This window comes from Salvelinus alpinus, chromosome 22 (genome assembly GCF_045679555.1).
Source record: "Salvelinus alpinus chromosome 22, SLU_Salpinus.1, whole genome shotgun sequence".
NCBI lineage: Eukaryota > Metazoa > Chordata > Actinopteri > Salmoniformes > Salmonidae > Salvelinus > Salvelinus alpinus.
In genome coordinates, this window is record NC_092107.1 from 49,867,203 (window position 1) to 49,889,702 (window position 22,500).

The 22,500-nt window shown below is 48.9% G+C and overlaps 1 protein-coding gene across 4 annotated transcripts in view; it reads right to left on the reverse strand.

Moving 5' to 3' along the window:
* ryr1b (ryanodine receptor 1b (skeletal)) overlaps positions 1–22,500 on the reverse strand; it is a 275,237-nt gene that overhangs the window by 195,957 nt on the left and 56,780 nt on the right. For all 4 annotated transcript variants that reach the window (XM_071360277.1, XM_071360276.1, XM_071360275.1 and 1 more), the window contains 16 exons: positions 22,449–22,500; positions 20,057–20,153; positions 17,795–17,869; positions 17,022–17,178; positions 16,567–16,731; positions 13,298–13,419; positions 12,581–12,767; positions 11,038–11,173; positions 10,650–10,745; positions 9,196–9,314; positions 8,612–8,745; positions 4,534–4,775; positions 2,290–2,482; positions 1,369–1,585; positions 1,083–1,187; positions 816–919 (listed from right to left, as the gene is read on the reverse strand). The exon at positions 22,449–22,500 is cut by the window's right edge and continues 48 nt beyond it. In XM_071360277.1, coding sequence (XP_071216378.1) covers positions 816–919; positions 1,083–1,187; positions 1,369–1,585; positions 2,290–2,482; positions 4,534–4,775; positions 8,612–8,745; positions 9,196–9,314; positions 10,650–10,745; positions 11,038–11,173; positions 12,581–12,767; positions 13,298–13,419; positions 16,567–16,731; positions 17,022–17,178; positions 17,795–17,869; positions 20,057–20,153; positions 22,449–22,500 — 2,201 coding nt within the window. The remainder of the gene's footprint in view (positions 1–815; positions 920–1,082; positions 1,188–1,368; positions 1,586–2,289; positions 2,483–4,533; positions 4,776–8,611; positions 8,746–9,195; positions 9,315–10,649; positions 10,746–11,037; positions 11,174–12,580; positions 12,768–13,297; positions 13,420–16,566; positions 16,732–17,021; positions 17,179–17,794; positions 17,870–20,056; positions 20,154–22,448) is intronic.

Consider the following 22,500-nt stretch of genomic DNA (forward strand, 5'->3'; position numbering starts at 1 on the left):
CCTTTACACACACAGAGATACACATTTTACAGACATTACAGACCAACTGGAGACCTTTACATGACATTACCTTTACATTATTCCTGGACTAAAAAGCACTTTCTATTGCCATTGTCTGGCTTTGGGAAACCAGCCAAGGGCTCAGCACATGTATTATTGTCAGGGTGTAGCTGAAAGGGGTAGACAACTAAGGACAAGAACACTGTGTTTACCCACACATCTGCAGCTTGTACTTCCTCCCTTATATTACATTATTATGTTATTATATTATATTATTATATAATTGTATTATTATTATATTATTATATTAAAATATTGCATTATATTATTATAATATATTATATTATTATAATATTATATTATTATATTGCAGTAGGTTATATCATATCATATTATTATATTACTATATTACATTGTATTACTTTATTATACTATTTTATTACATTATATTACTATATTGCATTATGTTATTATATCATATTATTTTATTATATTATATTACTATATTGCATTATATTATTATATTATACTATTTTATTATATTATATTATTATATTGCATTATGTTATTATATCATATGATTTTATTTTATTTTATTACTATATTACATTATATTATTATATTATTATATTACTATATTATTATATTGCATTATGTTATTATATCATATCATATTATTTTATTATATTATATTACTATATTGCATTATATTATATTATTATATTACTATATTGCATTATGTTGTTATATCATATTATTTTATTATATTATATTACTATATTACATTGTATTATGTTACATTATTATATTATTACTTAAGTGTTTCCCCAGACATCTGCAGATTGTAGTTCCTCTCAGGTTCAGGGAGGGTCTGGAAGTCTACCAGACAGGGATGCAGCTTCTTGTTATCGTCTCTGAACTGGAGGAGGGAGAAAACAGACAGAGAGGGTCATTACAGGGCCCCCCCTCTAGGTCCCCCCCCCCCCAGGGCCCCTTTTTCTGTGTCTAGCCGGTGATCAGTGTCATTATCCAAGCATTGCTGTATCAGTATTTCCTGTCTGTTAAAGGGCTAATAGACTCACTATTCCATAAGTCCAGCCCTGCTCGATGCGCATGATGGCCCACAGCGAGTGGATGTTCTCTGCCAGCTTCTCCCTGATCTTCTCCAGGTGGGGCGGCAACACGATCTGCAGCACACACGGGGTAAAGGTTAAAGGTCAAATAAAGGTCAGAGGTCCGCAGATCGAAGGTGACGAGGAGTAAATGGACAGCCTTGTCTGGTACCTGAACACGGTTAGGGCTAAGGACAGGGTGTGTCTGGTACCTGAACAGGGTTAGGGCTAGGGACCGGGTGTGTGTGTGTGTTACCTGAGCAGTGTCTACGGGATTAGGGGTAAAGGAGGTGTGTGTGAGGGACTGGGTTGGCCCCAGCAAGTTTCGGACTCCGTCAAAGTCGTGTTTGTACTCCTTGATGGGTTCGATCCTCATCCTGTCCTTGGGTAGCAGAGCCTCGTAGCACGGGGCATAGCCTGGGGGGGGAAGGAACTTAAAGTCTCCATGGCGACCACCCAACAGTAAACGAGCTCTGAGGAGACAGGAAATAAAATGGGGTCATGTTAAGGGCCAGGAAAAACAGTGGGGTCATTTTAAAGGCCAAAAGAAAGGAAAAACCGCGGGGTAATTTATAGGGCCAGGGGTTTTGCATGAACATGAGACCTGACCAGACTCTTTCTGTAAGCCTCAGGATCAGAAGGGCATTGAGCTCTGGTGCTGCAGAGTCCTTGGTCCCTGACCATTTCCCCTTTACTCTCATCATTCAATCAGCCATTAACTGTCTGTCTGTCTGTCTGTCTGTCTGTCTGTCTGTCTGTCTGTCTGTCTGTCTGTCTGTCTGTCTGTCTGTCTGTCTGTCTGTCTGTCTGTCTGTCTGTCTGTCTGTCTGTCTGTCTGTCTGTCTGTCTGTCTGTCTGTCTGGCTGGCTGGCTGGCTGGCTGGCTGGCTGGCTGGCTGGCTGTCTGTCTGTCTGTCTGTCTGTCTGTCTGTCTGTCTGTCTGTCTGTCTGTCTGTCTGGCTGTCTGTCTGTCTGTCTGGCTGTCTGTTTGTCTGGCTGTCTGTCTGTCTGTCTGTCTGGCTGGCTGGCTGGCCAAAATTACATTACACCTCATCCAGAGCTATTTACCAAGAGCACATTCACCTAAGGTAGGTAAAATATCAACCAATTAATCAATCAATCAAACAACATGTTTTTGTACAACACAAGTCTAGCCCCCATGTTGTCCTCCATCTTACTTGACTCCAGCAGAGAAGCTGATGACGGGGAAGAACAGTCCATCTACGTTGAAGTTCTCGAACATGCCCTGGACTGGGTGGCCGTTGACCCGGAACGAGATACTGGGCACGCTCAGATCCAGACAGCACGACACAACATCATCAGCTGCTAGGGCATGCTGATTGGGCGATGCCACCTGGCGGGGGACGTGACCTGAAATGGGAGAGGGGAGGAGTCAGGGGGCAACTGGAAAACTAGTCTGGTTCCATACTGTATGTGCTGTGGTCTGGTTCCATACTGTATGTGCTGTGGTCTGGTTCCATACTGTATGTGCTGTGGTCTGGTTCCATACTGTATGTGCTGTGGTCTGGTTCCATACTGTATGTGCTGTGGTCTGGTTCCATACTGTATGTGCTGTGGTCTGGTTCCATACTGTATGTGCTGTGGTCTGGTTCCATACTGTATGTGCTGTGGTCTGGTTCCATACTGTATGTGCTGTGGTCTGGTTCCATACTGTATGTGCTGTGGTCTGGTTCCATACTGTATGTGCTGTGGTCTGGTTCCATACTGTATGTGCTGTGGTCTGGTTCCATACTGTATGTGCTGTGGTCTGGTTCCATACTGTATGTGCTGTGGTCTGGTTCCATACTGTATGTGCTGTGGTCTGGTTCCATACTGTATGTGCTGTGGTCTGGTTCCATACTGTATGTGCTGTGGTCTGGTTCCATACTGTATGTGCTGTGGTCTGGTTCCATACTGTATGTGTTGTGGTCTGGTTCCATACTGTATGTGTTGTGGTCTGGTTCTATACTGTATGTGCTGTGGTCTGGTTCCATACTGTATGTGTTGTGGTCTGGTTCCATACTGTATGTGCTGTGGTCTGGTTCCTGTTGTCTGGTTCCATACTGTATGTGCTGTGGTCTGGTTCCATACTGTATGTGCTGTGGTCTGGTTCCATACTGTATGTGCTGTGGTCTGGTTCCATACTGTATGTGCTGTGGTCTGGTTCCATACTGTATGTGCTGTGGTCTGGTTCCATACTGTATGTGTGGTGGTCTGGTTCCATACTGTATGTGCTGTGGTCTGGTTCCATACTGTATGTGTTGTGGTCTGGTTCCATACTGTATGTGCTGTGGTCTGGTTCCATACTGTATGTGCTGTGGTCTGGTTCCATACTGTATGTGCTGTGGTCTGGTTCCATACTGTATGTGCTGTGGTCTGGTTCCATACTGTATGTGCTGTGGTCTGGTTCCATACTGTATGTGCTGTGGTCTGGTTCCATACTGTATGTGCTGTGGTCTGGTTCCATACTGTATGTGCTGTGGTCTGGTTCCATACTGTATGTGCTGTGGTCTGGTTCCATACTGTATGTGCTGTGGTCTGGTTCCATACTGTATGTGCTGTGGTCTGGTTCCATACTGTATGTGCTGTGGTCTGGTTCCATACTGTATGTGCTGTGGTCTGGTTCCATACTGTATGTGCTGTGGTCTGGTTCCATACTGTATGTGCTGTGGTCTGGTTCCATACTGTATGTGCTGTGGTCTGGTTCCATACTGTATGTGTTGTGGTCTGGTTCCATACTGTATGTGCTGTGGTCTGGTTCCATACTGTATGTGCTGTGGTCTGGTTCCATACTGTATGTGCTGTGGTCTGGTTCCTGTTGTCTGGTTCCATACTGTATGTGCTGTGGTCTGGTTCCATACTGTATGTGCTGTGGTCTGGTTCCATACTGTATGTGCTGTGGTCTGGTTCCATACTGTATGTGCTGTGGTCTGGTTCCATACTGTATGTGCTGTGGTCTGGTTCCATACTGTATGTGCTGTGGTCTGGTTCCATACTGTATGTGCTGTGGTCTGGTTCCATACTGTATGTGCTGTGGTCTGGTTCCATACTGTATGTACTGTGGTCTGGTTCCATACTGTATGTGCTGTGGTCTGGTTCCATACTGTATGTGCTGTGGTCTGGTTCCATACTGTATGTGCTGTGGTCTGGTTCCATACTGTATGTGCTGTGGTCTGGTTCCATACTGTATGTGCTGTGGTCTGGTTCCATACTTAATGTGCTGTTGTCAACTCTTCATTCTTCGTCAAGCCATACATGTTAGCCATGAAAATGCTAATAACACCCTTCAATATGTGTTGCAAGTGACTGAATGGAAGACTAGCCTGGTCTTACGCTGTATGTGCAGTAGACTAGACAACGTTTACAATATGAACCTGAGGCAAAACGTTGACATGATAACAAATAGGAAGGTAAAAGCCTACCCGACCACAGGTTAAGTCCGTCGAAGCCGTATGAGTAGAGGTCATCCCCCACCCCGTTGCCCCCCCAGCCCTCTCCGCCCCCGGGATAAGGGGAATACCCCTCTGTCAGGGCCCAGCCCACACGCAGGTGAGAGGGTGTGGCTGTCACGAAAGGCTCAACGTAGTCTACCATCATCTCAAAGTACCACTTCTTATACTGAGTAGAGCCTTCGCAGGTTCCCAGGAAGATGTTGGGCCTCACACTGCAGAGAGAAACACATGTTCTGCAACTCTTAGAGCACAACGGGATAGAATAGAATAGTGTACGTGTATATATACAGTGTGTTCCAAAAGTATTGGGACACTGACACTTTTTGTTGTTGTTTTGGCTTTTAAATGAAAAAGTGCAGACTGTCAGCTTCAATTTGAGGGTATCTTCATCCATATCGGTTGAGCCGTTTAGAAATGACAGCACTTTTTGTACATAGTCCCCCCTCCCCCCCCGTTTCAGGGGTCCAAAAGTATTGTTGACTCCAATGCTTCCCATAGTTGTGTCAAGCTGGCCGGATGTCCTTTTTGGTGGTGGACCGTTCTTGATACACAAAAGGGAATCAGCGAACAAAACATGATGAATACCTGCTCTCTTCATGACATAGACCGACCTTCCCTGTGGAACGCTTTCGACTTGTTGTAGAGTCCATGCCATGACAAATTGAGGCTGTTCTGAGGGCAAAAGGGGGGGGGGGGGGGGTTGCAACTCAATATTAGAAGGTGCTCCTATTGTCAGAACAGCCTCAATTCGTCGGGTCATGGACTCTACAACGAGTCGAAAGCGTTCCACAGGGATCCTGGCTCATGTTGACTCCAGTGCTTTCCAACGTGTCAAGTTGGCTGGATGTCCTTTGGGTGGTGGACCATTCTTGATACACACAGAAAACTGTTTAGTGTGAAAAACCCAGCAGCGTTGCAGTTCTTGACACACTCAAACCTGTGTGCCTGGAACCTACTACCATACCCCATTCAAAGGCACTTACATATTTTGTCTTGCCCATTCACACTTTGAATGGCAAACAAACACAATCCATGTCTCAATTGTCTCAAGGCTTAAAAATCCTTCTTTAACCCGTCTCCTCCCCCTCATCTACACTGATTGAAGGGTATTTAACAGGTGACATCAATAAGGGATCAAATCTTTTACCTGAATTCAGCTGGTCAGTCGGTCATGGAAAGAGCAGGTGTTCCTAATGATTTGTACACTCGGTGTGTATATATGCAGTGCATTCAGACCCTTGACTTTTTCTAAAATAGATTATTATTATTTTTTTATTCTCATCAATCTACTCACAATACCCCATAATGACAAAGCAAAAACATTTTTTTTTGAATTTTTGCAAATTTATTAAAAATACAAAACTTAAATATTACATTCACATAAGTATTCAGACCCTTTAATCAGTACTTTGTTGAAGCACCTTTGGCAGTGATTACAATCTCGAGTCTTCTTGGATATGATGCTACAAGCTTGGCACACCTCTATTTGGGGAGTTTCTCCCATTCTTCTCTGCAGATCCTCTCAAGCTCTGTCAGGTTGGATGGGGAGCGTCGCTGCACAGCTATTTTCAGGTCTCTCCAGAGATATTCGATCGGGTTCAAGTCCGGGCTCCGGCTGGGACACTCGAGGCCATTCAGTTACTTGTCCTGAAGCCACTCTTGCGTTGTCTTGGCAGTGTGCTTAGGGTCGTTGTCCTGTTGGATGGTGAACCTTTCCCCCAGTCTGAGGTCCTTCACGCTCTGGAGCAGATTTTCATTAAGGATCTCTCTGTACTTTGCTCCGTTTATCTTTCACTCAATCCTGATTAGTCTCTCAATCCCTCTGAAAAACATCGCCACAGCATGACGCTGCCACCACCATGCTTCACTGTAAGGATGCTGCCACCACCATGCTTCACTGTAAGGATGGTGCCAAGTTTTCTCCAGATGTGACGTGATGTTCCTCCAGAGTTCATTCTTGGTTTCATCTGACCAGAGAATCTTGTTTCGCATGGTCTGAGAGTCTTAAGGTGCCTTTTGGCAAACTCCAAGTGGGCTGTCATGTGCCTTTTACTGAGGAGTGGCTTCCGTCTGGCCACTCTACCATAAAGGCCTGATTGGTGGAGTGCTGCAGAGATTGTTGTCCTTCTGGAAGGTTCTCCCATCTCCACAGAGGAACTCTGGAGCTCTGTCAGAGTGACCATTGGGTTCTTGGTCACCTCCCTGACCAAGGCCCTTCTCCCCAAATGCTCAGTTTGGCCGGTGCTGCATCAGATGACCTGGTCTCCACAATCACCTGACCTCAGCCCAATTGAGAATGTTTGGGATGAGTTGGGCCGCAGAGTGAAGGAAAAGCAGCTAACAATTGCTCAGCACATGTGGGAACACCTTCAAGACTGTTGGAAAAGCATTCCAGGTGAAGCTGGTTGAGAGAATGCCAAGAGTGTGCAAAGCTGTCATCAAGGCAAAGGGGTGGCTACTCTGAAGAATCTCAAATAGAAACTATAAAAGTTGCCCTACTCTTCTCAACAACATTGATGCCCTGAATTTAGCAGGCGCTGTCGACAGATCAGTTCATAAAAGTAGTGATGGGCTACTTTCTGGTCAGTGTGAACCAGAGTGACTTGACACAACACTGACCAAAGAAGATGTAGCACCAAACAAAACAGAGTTAAATGGTTCCAGTCTGCCGTGAAGCATTCATCCATGTATATGGGTAACCAGACCGGACACGTCGCGTGCGCGAGCATCGCAAAATACATTTAGAAATCCATGTTATTCAATTATTTCACCCACACTGCTCGCGTGCGCCAACGAGCGTCTGCGTTGCCAAGGGCTAATATAGAAGTCATTCCTATTTCTGACGCAGATTGCGCCGCAAGTCCTGCCTCTCCCATCTCCTCATTGGTTTATAGAAGAAGGTACTCACGTGCCATCTCCTCATTGGTTATACCCACGTGGGTGATTGAAAGATTAAATGTTTTGCCGGTTGTCGTGGTAATACTATGAAAGTGTAGATGCCAATCACCATATACATTCAAAGATGAAAAAGCCTGGAAGTAGGAGAAATGACTAGAAACTATTCGGTTGGCCGTTTTATGTGTGGATTAATTGTCAGAGTAGAGGACCTTGTGCATTTCAGGTAAAATAACAACTCAATGTTTATATCCCAGGACAAATTAGCTAGCAACAGCAAGCTAGCTAAATAGGACAATTTAGATAGCAAGCTAACTAGCTAAATTACCATACATGTTTAATGTTTTTCGACCCCAAATTAATGTCATTGGTTCAGAGTTTGTTTTGATATTTTAACCTGCGTGTCGTGATCGCATTTGGTCTAGGGGGACAAAATAAATGTATGCACGATAGCGCACGGTGGCGCACGGGCGCAGCCGGTTTGGGTTTGTCATTATTGGGTATTGAGTGCAGAAGGGTGAGAGAAAACATTGAATTTAATAAATGTTGAATCCAGGCTGTAACACAACAAAATGTGAAATAAGTCAAGGGGTATGAATGATTTCTTAACAGTATATATTCTATATTATGAATGATTTCTTAACAGTATATATTCTATATTATGAATGATTTCTTAACAGTATATATTCTATATTATGAATGATTTCTTAACAGTATATATTATATATTATGAATGATTTCTTAACAGTATATATTATATATTATTAATGATTTCTTAACAGTATATATTCTATATTATGAATGATTTCTTAACAGTATATATTCTATATTATTAATGATTTCTTAACAGTATATATTCTATATTATTAATGATTTCTTAACAGTATATATTCTATATTATGAATGATTTCTTAACAGTATATATTCTATATTATTAATGATTTCTTAACAGTATATATTCTATATTATTAATGATTTCTTAACAGTATATATTCTATATTATGAATGATTTCTTAACAGTATATATTCTATATTATTAATGATTTCTTAACAGTATATATTCTATATTATTAATGATTTCTTAACAGTATATATTATATATTATTAATGATATGTTAACAGTATATATGGTATATATTACATTATATATTACCTGGTTACGTAGTTGACGATGTTAGTCTGCAATAGGAGATCGCGACCTGGAAATAGATTCTCTGTGATGAGGTTCTGATTGGACCTTACAGCGACACCGTTACACACACAAAGAGACCGGAGGACGTCCAACACCTAGGAGAGACAGAGACAGAGACAGAGAGACAGAGACAGAGAGACAGAGACAGAGACAGAGAGACAGAGAGACAGAGAGACAGAGACAGAGAGACAGAGACAGAGACAGAGACAGAGAGACAGAGAGACAGAGAGACAGTGAGACAGAGACAGAGAGACAGAGACAGAGACAGCGACAGCGACAGAGACAGAGACAGAGACAGAGAGACAGAGAGACAGAGAGACAGAGAAATGTGAGGAAAGTTCAAGGAAGTGTGGGTTCCCAACTGGGAAGTAACTCAGCTGGTCCCGATTCACTCCCTACCCCTTCCCTTTTGACCCCTTGGCCTCTTGACCGTTTGATATTTGCAGATATTTAAAGTGGCAGCTTTATGACGGAAGTTCTACCACTAACACCTAACCAGACCCTACAGATGTGCAAACATTGAAACATCGCCGGACATCACTGACCTTGTGGTTTCTGCCATGTTTGTCCAACAAAGAGATAATCGATTTGATGTGGTTCTCCTGAATGATGTTCAGAACCTCTGGACTCTCAATCAGGACACAGTGCAACACCTCCAAGATACCTGGAGAGAGGGAGGAGAGGGAGAGAGGGAGAGAGGGAGAGAGGGAGGAGAGGGAGAGAGGGAGGAGAGGGAGGAGAGAGGGAGAGAGGGAGAAGAGGGGGGAGAGAGGGAGAGAGGGAGGAGATGGAGGAGAGGGAGAGAGGGAGGAGAAGGAGGAGAGGGAGGAGAGGGAGAAGAGGGGGGAGAGAGGGAGGAGATGGAGGAGAGGGAGAAGAGGGGGGAGAGGGGGGAGAGGGGGAGAGAGGGAGAGAGGGAAGAGAGGGAGAAGAGGGGGGAGAGAGGGAGGAGAGGGAGGAGGAAGGAGAGGGAGGAGAAGGATGAGAGGGAGGAGAGGGAGAAGAGGGAGGAGGGGGAGAAGAGGGAGGAGAGAGGAGCGAGGGAGGAGATGGAGGAGAGGGAGAGAGGGAGGAGAGGGAGAGAGGGAAGAGAGGGAGAGAGGGAGGAGAGGGAGAGAGGGAGAGAGGGAGGAGAGAGGGAGGAGAAGGAGGAGAGGGAGGAGAGGGAGAGAGGGAGGAGAAGGAGGAGAGGGAGGAGAGGGAGAGAGGGATGAGAGGGAGAGAGGGAGAGAGGGAGGAGAGGGAGAGAGGGAGGAGAGGGAGAAGAGAGGGAGGGAGGGAGGAGAGAGGGAGCGAGGGAGGAGAGGGAGGAGAGGGAGAGAGGGAGGAGAGGGAGAGAGGGAGAGAGGGAGGAGAGGGAGAGAGGGAGGAGAGGGAGAAGAGAGGGAGAGAGGGAGGAGAGAGGGAGAGAGGGAGGAGAGGGAGAGAGGGAGGAGAGGGAGAGAGGGAGGGAGGGAGGAGAGGGAGAAGAGAGGGAGAGAGGGAGGAGAGAGGGAGGAGAGGGAGGAGGGAGGAGAGAGGAAGGGTGAGAGGGAGTGAAGGAGGAGAGGGAGAGAGGGAGGAGAGAGAGGGAGGATAATGAGGAGAGGGAGAAAGGGAGGAGAGGGAGGAGAGAAAGAGGGAGAGAGGGAGAGAGGAAGGGAGCAGAGAGAGGGTGAGAGGGAGGAGATGGAGGAGAGGGAGAGAGGGGAGAGAGGAGGAGAAGGAGGAGAGGGAGAAAGGGAGGAGCGGGAGGAGAGAGGGGAGAGGGAGGAGAGGGAGAGAGGGTGGAGAGAGAGGGTGAGAGGGAGGAGAGAGAGGGTGAGAGGGAGGAGAAAGAGGGAGAGAGGGAGGAGAGGGAGAGAGAGAGGGAGAGAGCTTGCGTGATGAAAGAACCTTCAAGTCAGATATGAAACGGGTAGTGCCCTGAATTCTTCCTAATCAGTAACTACATAGTCTAAACCAGGAAAAACTCCTGCCCCTAGCCATGGTGAGTGGCATTGAGCAGAACACTAGGTACCTGAAGAAGCCTCCAGCCGGTCCAGTTTGCTGACCAGCCAGTCCAGGTTATCACAGAACAGAGCGCAGTTAGAGCGGTTCCCCCTGATCAGAGAGGCTGGGAGGGAGAACAGGGAAGAGGTGGAGGGAGGGAGAGATATGTTGAATCATCAACATCAACAGTATTCAGCCTCCACCTCTTCATGCGTTTTTTTACTGGTGTTTATAAAAAAAAAAGTATGAGTGATTCAATGTTTGTGCTTTTGTATATATAGTGTTTTTTGCTCGATAATACATTACTTCAAACGTGTTCCAATCTGATCTATTCTAAGCTATGCACTGATAAACAGTGGGATAAAGCAGAAGACACATTTTTTTGTGCACTGTATAATTAAAACTCTTTGTCATACCCAGCAGCTCATAGAGCAAGTTGACGATCTCCTTCCAGGACTCAGCGGCCTCCTCTCCAGCGAACTCAGAGAAGTGAGCAGCAGTGTTGTAAACGTTCAGACGGTCGATACACTCTAGCACGATGGTGATCATACCCTGATGGAGAGGTCAACACACATAGGGTTAGATCCTATACCCACGTGGTCATAGGGTGAGATCCTGTACCCACGTGGTCATAGGGTTAGATCCTGTACCCATGTGGTCATAGGATTAGATCCTGTACCCACGTGGTCATAGGGTTAGATCCTGTACCCACGTGGTCATAGGGTTAGATCCTGTACCCACGTGGTCATAGGGTTAGATCCTGTATCCACGTGGTCATAGAGTGAGATCCTGTACCCATGTGGTCATAGGGTTAGATACTGTACCCACGTGGTCATAGGATTAGATCCTGTACCCACGTGGTCATAGGATTAGATCCTGTACCCATGTGGTCATAGGGTTAGATCCTGTACCCATGTGGTCATAGGGTTAGATACTGTACCCACGTGGTCATAGGGTTAGATCCTGTACCCATGTGGTCATAGGGTTAGATACTGTACCCACGTGGTCATAGGGTTAGATACTGTACCCATGTGGTCATAGGGTGAGATCCTGTACCCATGTGGTCATAGGGTTAAATACTGTACCCACGTGGTCATAGGGTTAGATCCTGTACCCACGTGGTCATAGGATTAGATCCTGTACCCACGTGGTCATAGGGTTAGATACTGTACCCATGTGGTCATAGGGTTAGATCCTGTACCCACGTGGTCATAGGATTAGATCCTGTACCCATGTGGTCATAGGGTGAGATCCTGTACCCACGTGGTCATAGAGTGAGATCCTGTACCCATGTGGTCATAGGGTTAGATCCTGTACCCACGTGGTCATAGAGTGAGATCCTGTACCCATGTGGTCATAGGGTTAGATCCTGTACCCATGTGGTCATAGGGTGAGATCCTGTACCCACGTGGTCATAGAGTGAGATCCTGTACCCATGTGGTCATAGGGTTAGATCCTGTACCCACATGGTCATAGGGTTAGATCCTGTACCCACGTGGTCATAGAGTGAGATCCTGTACCCATGTGGTCATAGGGTTAGATCCTGTACCCATGTGGTCATAGGGTTAGATCCTGTACCCACATGGTCATAGGATTAGATCCTGTACCCACGTGGTCATAGGATTAGATCCTGTACCCACGTGGTCATAGGATTAGATCCTGTACCCACGTGGTCATAGGATTAGATCCTGTACCCACGTGGTCATAGGGTTAGATCCTGTACCCACGTGGTCATAGAGTGAGATCCTGTACCCACATGGTCATATGGTTAGTTCAGTGGTTTCAAGTACTTTTGGTCCACAACCCCATTTATATATATAAACACACCGTAGCACATGGTGAATCTGCTCTTCAGGAGCTGAATGGACAGTGCTTCAGTGGCGTTGAAGCCAAACATCTCAAGAACATTTAAGTAGTCACTCTACGGACTTTAAATCTGAGAAGGTTATTGATATTGACCTCCTCTTGGAAGAGGTTCTGCCGGTTTCGGAGGGAGCGCAGCTTTGTCTGTTTCTCCTCGTGTTCCAGCTCGTCTTCGGGGGGACGGAAGTAGAAGATCAGGTCCTGGAGGGAGAGGACGACCCCGTCCAGGGGTAGAGACAAGGGGGCAGGGGACTTATTCTTCCCCTGCAGGGAGTCCAGACCCCTGGCACAGAACACACAGACACATAAAGTCAAAAGTACATCCAAGAATTATCCCTGCAGGGTACAAAAATATCATGAGGAGAATGGAGATATCTGCACACTGTTTGTCGGCCTGACAAACACCTTCCAGTGGAAACGTCCAAAAACTACACAAGAGCATACAACTGTGTGTGCGTTAGTGTGTGAGTGAGTGAGTGAGTGAGTGAGTGAGTGAGTGAGTGAGTGAGTGAGTGAGTGAGTGAGCGTGCATGTGAATGTGTGTGTATGTGTGAGCACGTGTGTGTGAATGTGTGTGTGTGCGTGTGTGAGTGTGTGTATATGCGTGTGTGTGTTTGTGTGTGTGAATGTGTGTGTGCGTGTGTGTGAGTGTGTGTATATGCGTGTGTGTCTGTGTGTGTGTATATGCGTGTGTGTCTGTGTGTGTGTGTATATGTGTGTGTGTCTGTGTGTGTGTATATGCGTGTGAGTGTGTGTGTGTGTGTGTGTATATGCGTGTGAGTGTGTGTGTGAATGTGTGTGTGATGGTCGTACTTGATGAACTGCCTAAAGAGTCCTGTGGTGCTAAAGATCATCCTAGCCGCCTGAGACTCCTCTGTCTGGGACCGGGCCACAGACAGGGCATCGTCCATGTGACCCTCCTGGTGCAGAATGGCCTGGGGACAAGAGAAGGGGGACAGCATTGAGAACAACACACCAGTTTTCCATCAAGTAGTGTACACACGCCTAGCATCGGCTGGTGAGTAAGCCCGGAAGCCTGGTTTAGTATCACAGAGACAACTAATTAGTGCAACAAAGTATTTTTATTTATCCTTTATTTAACTAGGCAAGTCAGTCAAGAACAAATTCGTATTTACAGTGACGGCCTACTCTGGCCAAACCCAGACAAAGCTGGTCCAATTGTGCGTCACCTTATAGGACTCCCAATCACGGCCAGATGTGATTCAGCCTGGATTCGAACCAGGGACTGCAGTGACGCCTCTTGCACTGAGATGCAATGTCTTAGACCACTACGCCACTCAGGAGCAGCGGTCCTTAGTGTTCCAGAGAGCAGTGGTCCCTAGTGGTCCCTAGTGGTCCAGAGAGCAGCGGTCCCTAGTGGTCCAGAGAACAGCGGTCCTTAGTGTTCCAGAGAGCAGTGGTCCGGAGAACAGCGGTCCCTAGTGGTCCCGAGAACAGCGGTCCAGAGAGCAGCGGTCCCTAGTGGTACGGAGAGCAGCGGTCCCTAGTGGTCCCGAGAACAGCGGTCCAGAGAGCAGCGGTCCCTAGTGGTACGGAGAGCAGCGGTCCCTAGTGGTCCGGAGAACAGCGGTCCCTAGTGGTCCGGAGAACAGCGGTCCCTAGTGGTCCAGAGAGCAGCGGTCCCTAGTGGTCCGGAGAACAGCGGTCCAGAGAGCAGCGGTCCCGAGTGGTCCGGAGAGCAGCGGTCCCGAGTGGTCCGGAGAGCAGCGGTCCCTAGTGGTCCAGAGAACAGCAGTCCCTAGTGGTCCAGAGAGCAGCAGTCCCGAGTGGTCCCGAGAACAGCGGTCAAGAGAGCAGCGGTCCCGAGTGGTCCGGAGAGCAGCGGTCCCGAGTGGTCCGGAGAGCAGCAGTCCCTAGTGGTCCAGAGAGCAGCAGTCCCTAGTGGTCCAGAGAGCAGCGGTCCCTAGTGGTCCAGAGAGCAGCGGTCCCTAGTGGTCCAGAGAGCAGCAGTCCCTAGTGGTCCAGAGAGCAGCGGTCCCTAGTGGTCCAGAGAGCAGCAGTCCCTAGTGGTCCAGAGAGCAGCAGTCCCTAGTGGACCAGAGAGCAGCAGTCCCTAGTGGTCCGGAGAACAGCGGTCCCTAGTGGTCCCTAGTGGTCCAGAGAGCAGCGGTCCCTAGTGGTCCGGAGAGCAGAGGTCCCTAGTGGTCCCTAGTGGTCCAGAGAGCAGCGGTCCCTAGTGGTCCAGAGAGCAGCGGTCCCTAGTGGTCCAGAGAACAGCGGTCCATAGTGGTCCCTAGCGGTCCAGAGAGCAGTGGTCCCTAGTGGTCCAGAGAACAGCGATCCCTAGTGGTCCAGAGAGCAGCAGTCCCTAGTGGTCCAGAGAACAGCGATCCCTAGTGGTCCAGAGAACAGCAGTCCCTAGTGGTCCAGACAGCAGCAGTCCCTAGTGGTCCAGAGAGCAGTGGTCCCTGGTGGTCCAGAGAGCAGCGGTCCCTAGTGGTCCAGAGAACAGCAGTCCCTAGTGGTCCAGAGAGCAGCGGTACCTAGTGGTCCCTAGTGGTCCAGAGAGCAGCGGTCCCTAGTGGTCCAGAGAACAGCGGTCCCTAGTGGTCCCTAGTGGTCCAGAGAGCAGCAGTCCCTAGTGGTCCAGAGAACAGCTGTCCCTAGTGGTCCAGAGAGCAGCTGTCCCTAGTGGTCCAGAGAACAGCTGTCCCTAGTGGTCCAGAGAACAGCTGTCCCTAGTGGTCCAGAGAACAGCGGTCCCTAGTGGTCCAGAGAACAGCGGTCCCTAGTGGTCCCTAGTGGTCCAGAGAGCAGCGGTCCCTAGTGGTCCCCAGTGGTCCAGAGAGCAGCGGTCCCTAGTGGTCCAGAGAGCAGCGGTCCCTAGTGGTCCAGAGAACAGCGGTCCGGAGAACAGCGGTCCCTAGTGGTCCAGAGAGCAGCTGTCCCTAGTGGTCCAGAGAACAGCTGTCCCTAGTGGTCCAGAGAACAGCTGTCCCTAGTGGTCCAGAGAGCAGCGGTCCCTAGTGGTCCAGAGAACAGCTGTCTGCAGGAGCATTCAATGGTAACTGCACCAGACCGTACCTTTATCTTCATGGGCCCCAGGTTAGGGTTATGTATTTATATATGTCCATGTTGAAGGAACCTAAGCCCCTGCCTTCTTTTTCACTAGGGGTATGTTTCTGTCTGTTAAAGGGATAGTTTAAGATTTTGTAAATTGAGCCCTTTTCCAGAGTCAGGTGAACTCATAGATACCATTTACCCAGAATCAGGTGAACTCATAGATACCATTTACCCAGAGTCAGGTGAACTCATAGATACCATTTACCCAGAGTCAGGTGAACTCATAGATACCATTTACCCAGAGTCAGGTGAACTCATAGATACCATTTACCCAGAGTCAGGTGAACTCATAGATACCATTTACCGGAGTCAGGTGAACTCATAGATACCATTTACCCAGAGTCAGGTGAACTCATAGATACGCGGGTCAGCAGGTAGCCTGGTGGTTAGAGCGTTGGACTAGTACCCAAAAGGTTGATGGATCAAATCCCCGAGCTGACAAGGTAAACATCTGTTGTTCTGCCCCTGAACAAGGCAGTTAACCCACTGTTCCTAGGCAATCATTGGAAATAAGAATTCGTTCTTAATTGACTTGCCTAGTTAAATAGTTTTTTTACCCAGAGTCAGATGAACTCATAGATACCATTTACCCAGAGTCATCTGACTCATAGATACCATTTACCCAGAGTCAGATGAACTCATAGATACCATTTACCCAGAGTCAGATGAACTTATAGATACCATTTTTGTTTCTGCATGCATTTTGAAGGAAGTTGAAGGTAGTTTCTGTAGACATTGCTAACTAGAGCTAGCACAATGACTGGAAGTCTATGGAATCAACTAGCTGATTGCGCTACCGCTAGCTAATCCCATAGACTTCTAGTCTTTGCTCTAATGCTAGCTAGCAATGGCTCCGGAAATTACCTTCAACTCCCTTCAAACTGCACGACGAGACATAAACATGGTATCCATGACTTCACCTGACTCTGGGTTAGTAGGACTTACTTGACAAAATCTCAAACTATACCTTTAAATAAACCTTAAACCCAGACCCCTACCTTCCTCTTCATGGTCCCCAGGCGAGCAGCCTTAGCGTCCAGGGAGGCGTAGGTAAGCCACAGGCTGGTGGACACGTGCTGGACAAAACACATGGACTCTCCATACTTGATCTCTGGGATGCCCATTCCCTCCACGTCTCGCTTACGGACCTGTTCCACCTTCTCCTGCTCAAGGGAACCAGTTTGAGGGGCAATGTAGGAGAGAAAGAAGAGAAGAAGAAGAAGGGAACATGAGAGAGAGCATCGTAGGCTACGACTAGGTCCCTGAGTTCTGATCTGTCACCTGGCCAACGAAGACCCAGAGTTTTTCCTGGTCAGATCACGTGGTCTAGGGAAACTCCCTAGTTATGACCATGAGTTCTGAGTTTACAGTAACAAACAACACTAGAACAACACTAAAACAACTGAGCAACGACCAGAACATTGACAATAGAATAGCAGTGAGGGTATCTGACCTTTGACACGCGGAAGCTAAAGGCAGACAGTTTGGTGTTGGCCCTCTCAGGGTCGACGACCATTAGGCCCTTCTCCTCGTCCAGACAGAGGTAGCGGCCCGTGGTGATGTGGCGCACACGGAACGACTGGCCACACTTCATGTGGCTGCCGCTCCAGCTACCGGGGCAGACAAGGGACACACTTAGCCTCAACATGTTTACTGCTACATGGATTCATGCTTTATTTTGTAGCTAATTGAAGAACACTGACACTTGTTTACAGTTTTTTAGCATTTAGCATTTTTTATTAGCATTTTGCATTGAGACTCTGCATACAGTACCTTTCAAAACGCGCAGGAAGGCACAACACGTCTATGGATGGTTAATCAATTAACGGGATACTTTGGGATTTTCGCAATGAAGTCATTTATTTACTTGCCCAGAGTCAGATGAACTCGTGGATACCATTGTTATGTCTCTGAGTCCAGTATGAAGGAAGTTAGAGGTAGTTTTCTATAACCAATGCTAACTGGAGTTAGCGCAATGCCTAGCATGCTAGCAGTTACCATTGACTTCCAGTCATTGTGCTAATGGTAGTTAGCAATTGGCTTATTAACACTCGTTAGCAACTTTCTTCAAACTGTGCGACAGAGGCATGACTCTGGGGAAGAAAATAAAGGGCTTTATTGCCAAAAAAATCCAGAAGAATCCCTTTAAGTAGTGAATTGGAGTCTTTATGAAAACAACACAGTTGTGTTTTCATGTCGCGGGGAACAGACAGAAGAGCCAGTAACCTGATTCTCAGAGGCTCCAGTCTCCACAACGAACGGGCCTGGCTACACACGGCTCCTCCTTCATAGTGGGCGGTGCTACAGAGAGGAGGAGGAGGGAGGAGCAAAAGTAGGAGGAAGAGGAGGAGGAGGAGGGAGGAGCAGGTTGGAGGGGGGGGGGGGTGAGGAGGTAGAGAAGGAGGAGGAGGAAGAGATAGAGAAGGAGGAGGAAGGGGAAGAGAAGGAGGAGGAGGTAGAGATAGAGGAGGAGGTGGAAGAAGAGGTAAAGAAGGAGGAGGAGTAGGAGGAGGAGGTAGAGAAGGAGGAGGAGGTAGAGAAGGAGGAGGAAGGGGAAGAGAAGGAGGAGCAGGTAGAGAAGGAGGAGGAGGAAGAGGAGTGGCAAAAAGTAATAACAGCAGGAACACATGACAGGTGTGTATCTTTGTTGATGTTCGAGGGATTTGGTAACAGGAGGACAGGGGGACATGGTAACAGGAGGACAGGGGGACATGGTAACAGGAGGACAGGGGGACATGGTAACAGGAGGACACGGACATGGTAACAGGAGGACAGGGGGACATGGTAACAGGAGGACATGGTAACAGGAGGACACGGACATGGTAACAGGAGGACAGGGGGACATGGTAACAGGAGGACAGGGGGACATGGTAACAGGAGGACAGGGGGACATGGTAACAGGAGGACAGGGGGACATGGTAACAGGAGGACACGGACATGGTAACAGGAGGACAGGGGGACATGGTAACAGGAGGACAGGGGGACATGGTAACAGGAGGACATGGGGACATGGTAACAGGAGGACAGGGGGACATGGTAACAGGAGGACACGGACATGGTAACAGGAGGACAGGGGGACATGGTAACAGGAGGACAGGGGGACATGGTAACAGGAGGACAGGGGGACATGGTAACAGGAGGACAGGGGGACATGGTAACAGGGGGACAGGGGGACAGGAGGACAGGGGGACATGGTAACAGGAGGACAGGGGAACATGGTAACAGGAGGACAGGGGACATGGTAACAGGAGGACACGGACATGGTAACAGGAGGACAGGGGGACATGGTAACAGGAGGACAGGGGGACATGGTAACAGGAGGACAGGGGGACATGGTAACAGGAGGACAATGGGACATGGTAACAGGAGGACAGGGGGACATGGTAACAGGAGGACAGGGGGACATGGTAACAGGAGGACAGGGGGACATGGTAACAGGAGGACAGGGGGACATGGTAACAGGAGGACAGGGGGACATGGTAACAGGAGGACAGGGGGACATGGTAACAGGAGGACAAGGGGACATTGTAACAGGGGGACAGGGGGACATGGTAACAGGAGGACACTGGGACATGGTACCAGGAGGACAAGGGGACAGGGGGACATGGTAACAGGAGGACAGAACGACATGGCAACAGGAGGACAGAGAGACAGGAGGACAGAGGGACAGGGTAAAAGGAGGACAGGGTTGCAGGACAACAGCAGGACAAGAGTACAGGAGGACAGGATAAGAGGATTACAGAGGGATATGGTAAAAGGAGGACAGGGGGGAATTGGTAACAGGTGGACAGGGTAACAGGAGGACAGAGGGACAGCATAGCAGGAGGGCAGGGTAACAGGAGGACAGAGGGACATGATAACAGGAGGACAGAGGGACAGGATAACAGGAGAACACTGTAACAGGAGGACAGGGGAACAGGAGGACAGGGTAACATGAGGACAAAAGGACATGGTAGCAGATTTGACAGGGTAACAGGATAACAGGGAGCATGATAACAGGAGGACAGGGGGACATGGTAACAGGAGGACAGGGAGACAAGGTAACAGGAGGACAGAGGGACAGAAAGACAGAGGGACATGGTAAAGGAGGACAGGGCTGCAGGAGGACAGAGGGATATGGTAACAGGAGGACAGGGGGAAATGGTATCAGGAGGACAGGGGGACATGGTAACAGGAGGACAGGGTACAGGATGACAGGATAACAGGAGGACAGGATAACAGGAGGACAGTTGTAACAGGAGGACTGAAAGACAGAAGGACAGGGTAACAGGAGGACGGGGTAACAGGAGAACAGATGGACAGGGTAACAGATGGACAGGGTAACAGATGGACAGGGTAACAGATGGACAGGATAACAGGAGGACAGGTAACAGGAGGACAGGTAACAGGAGGACAGGTAACAGGAGGACAAAGGGACAAGATAACAGGAGGACAGAGGGACAGGATAACAGGAGGACATGATAACAGGAGGACAGCTGTTCTGTTCACCTGCGTTTGTCGTCCCCGTCGTCAGGCATAGAGATGGCCAGACACTCATCCATGTGACCGTGGAACAGTCTGAGGACTTGACCACCGGCCAGGAAGCCTGTAAAGAACAACAACACACAGACTGAGGACTTGACCACCGGCCAGGAAGCCTGCAGAGAACAACAACACACAGACTGAGGACTTGACCACCGGCCAGGAAGCCTGTAAGGAACAACAACACACAGTCTGAGGACTTGACCACCGGCCAGGAAGCCTGTAAGGAACAACAACACACAGTCTGAGGACTTGACCACCGGCCAGGAAGCCTGCAGGGAACAACAACACACAGTCTGAGGACTTGACCACCGGCCAGGAAGCCTGCAGGGAACAACAACACACAGTCTGAGGACTTGACCACCGGCCAGGAAGCCTGTAAGGAACAACAACACACAGTCTGAGGACTTGACCACCGGCCAGGAAGCCTGCAGAGAACAACAACACACAGTCTGAGGACTTGACCACCGGCCAGGAAGCCTGCAGAGAACAACAACACACAGTCTGAGGACTTGACCACCGGCCAGGAAGCCTGCAAAGAACAACAACACACAGACTGAGGACTTGACCACCGGCCAGGAAGCCTGCAGAGAACAACAACACACAGACTGAGGACTTGACCACCGGCCAGGAAGCCTGTAGGGAACAACAACACACAGACTGAGGACTTGACCACCGGCCAGGAAGCCTGCAGGGAACAATAACATACAGTCTGAGGACTTGACCACCGGCCAGGAAGCCTGTAGGGAACAACAACACACAGACTGAGGACTTGACCACCGGCCAGGAAGCCTGTAGGGAACAACAACACACAGTCTGAGGACTTGACCACCAGCCAGGAAGCCTGTAGGGAACAACAACACACAGACTGAGGACTTGACCACCGGCCAGGAAGCCTGCAGGGAACAATAACATACAGTCTGAGGACTTGACCACCGGCCAGGAAGCCTGCAAAGAACAACAACACACAGTCTGAGGACTTGACCACCGGCCAGGAAGCCTGCAGGGAACAACAACACACAGACTGAGGACTTGACCACCGGCCAGGAAGCCTGCAGAGAACAACAACACACAGACTGAGGACTTGACCACCGGCCAGGAAGCCTGCAGAGAACAACAACACACAGACTGAGGACTTGACCACCGGCCAGGAAGCCTGCAGAGAACAACAACACACAGACTGAGGACTTGACCACCGGCCAGGAAGCCTGCAGAGAACAACAACACACAGACTGAGGACTTGACCACCGGCCAGGAAGCCTGCAGAGAACAACAACACACAGAATGAGGACTTGACCACCGGCCAGGAAGCCTGCAGGGAACAACAACACACAGACTGAGGACTTGACCACCGGCCAGGAAGCCTGCAGAGAACAACAACACACAGACTGAGGACTTGACCACCGGCCAGGAAGCCTGCAGAGAACAACAACACACAGACTGAGGACTTGACCACCGGCCAGGAAGCCTGCAGAGAACAACAACACACAGACTGAGGACTTGACCACTGGCCAGGAAGCCTGTAGGGAACAACAACACACAGACTGAGGACTTGACCACCGGCCAGGAAGCCTGTAGGGAACAACAACACACAGACTGAGGACTTGACCACCGGCCAGGAAGCCTGCAGGGAACAACAACATACAGTCTGAGGACTTGACCACCGGCCAGGAAGCCTGTAGGGAACAACAACACACAGACTGAGGACTTGACCACCGGCCAGGAAGCCTGCAGGGAACAACAACATACAGTCTGAGGACTTGACCACCGGCCAGGAAGCCTGTAAGGAACAACAACACACAGACTGAGGACTTGACCACCGGCCAGGAAGCCTGCAGAGAACAACAACACACAGTCTGAGGACTTGACCACCGGCCAGGAAGCCTGCAGGGAACAACAACACACAGTCTGAGGACTTGACCACCGGCCAGGAAGCCTGCAGGGAACAACAACACACAGTCTGAGGACTTGACCACCGGCCAGGAAGCCTGCAGGGAACAACAACATACAGTCTGAGGACTTGACCACCGGCCAGGAAGCCTGCAGGGAACAACAACACACAGTCTGAGGACTTGACCACCGGCCAGGAAGCCTGCAGGGAACAACAACACACAGTCTGAGGACTTGACCACCGGCCAGGAAGCCTGCAGAGAACAACAACACACAGTCTGAGGACTTGACCACCGGCCAGGAAGCCTGCAGAGAACAACAACACACAGACTGAGGACTTGACCACCGGCCAGGAAGCCTGCAGGGAACAACAACACACAGTCTGAGGACTTGACCACCGGCCAGGAAGCCTGCAGAGAACAACAACACACAGACTGTACTCTATAGGGTGAATCCTAAGGGAAGTTACCCTCAGCCAGCTCGCAGCCGGAACACACAGGGTTCATGTTCCATAGAGTCTG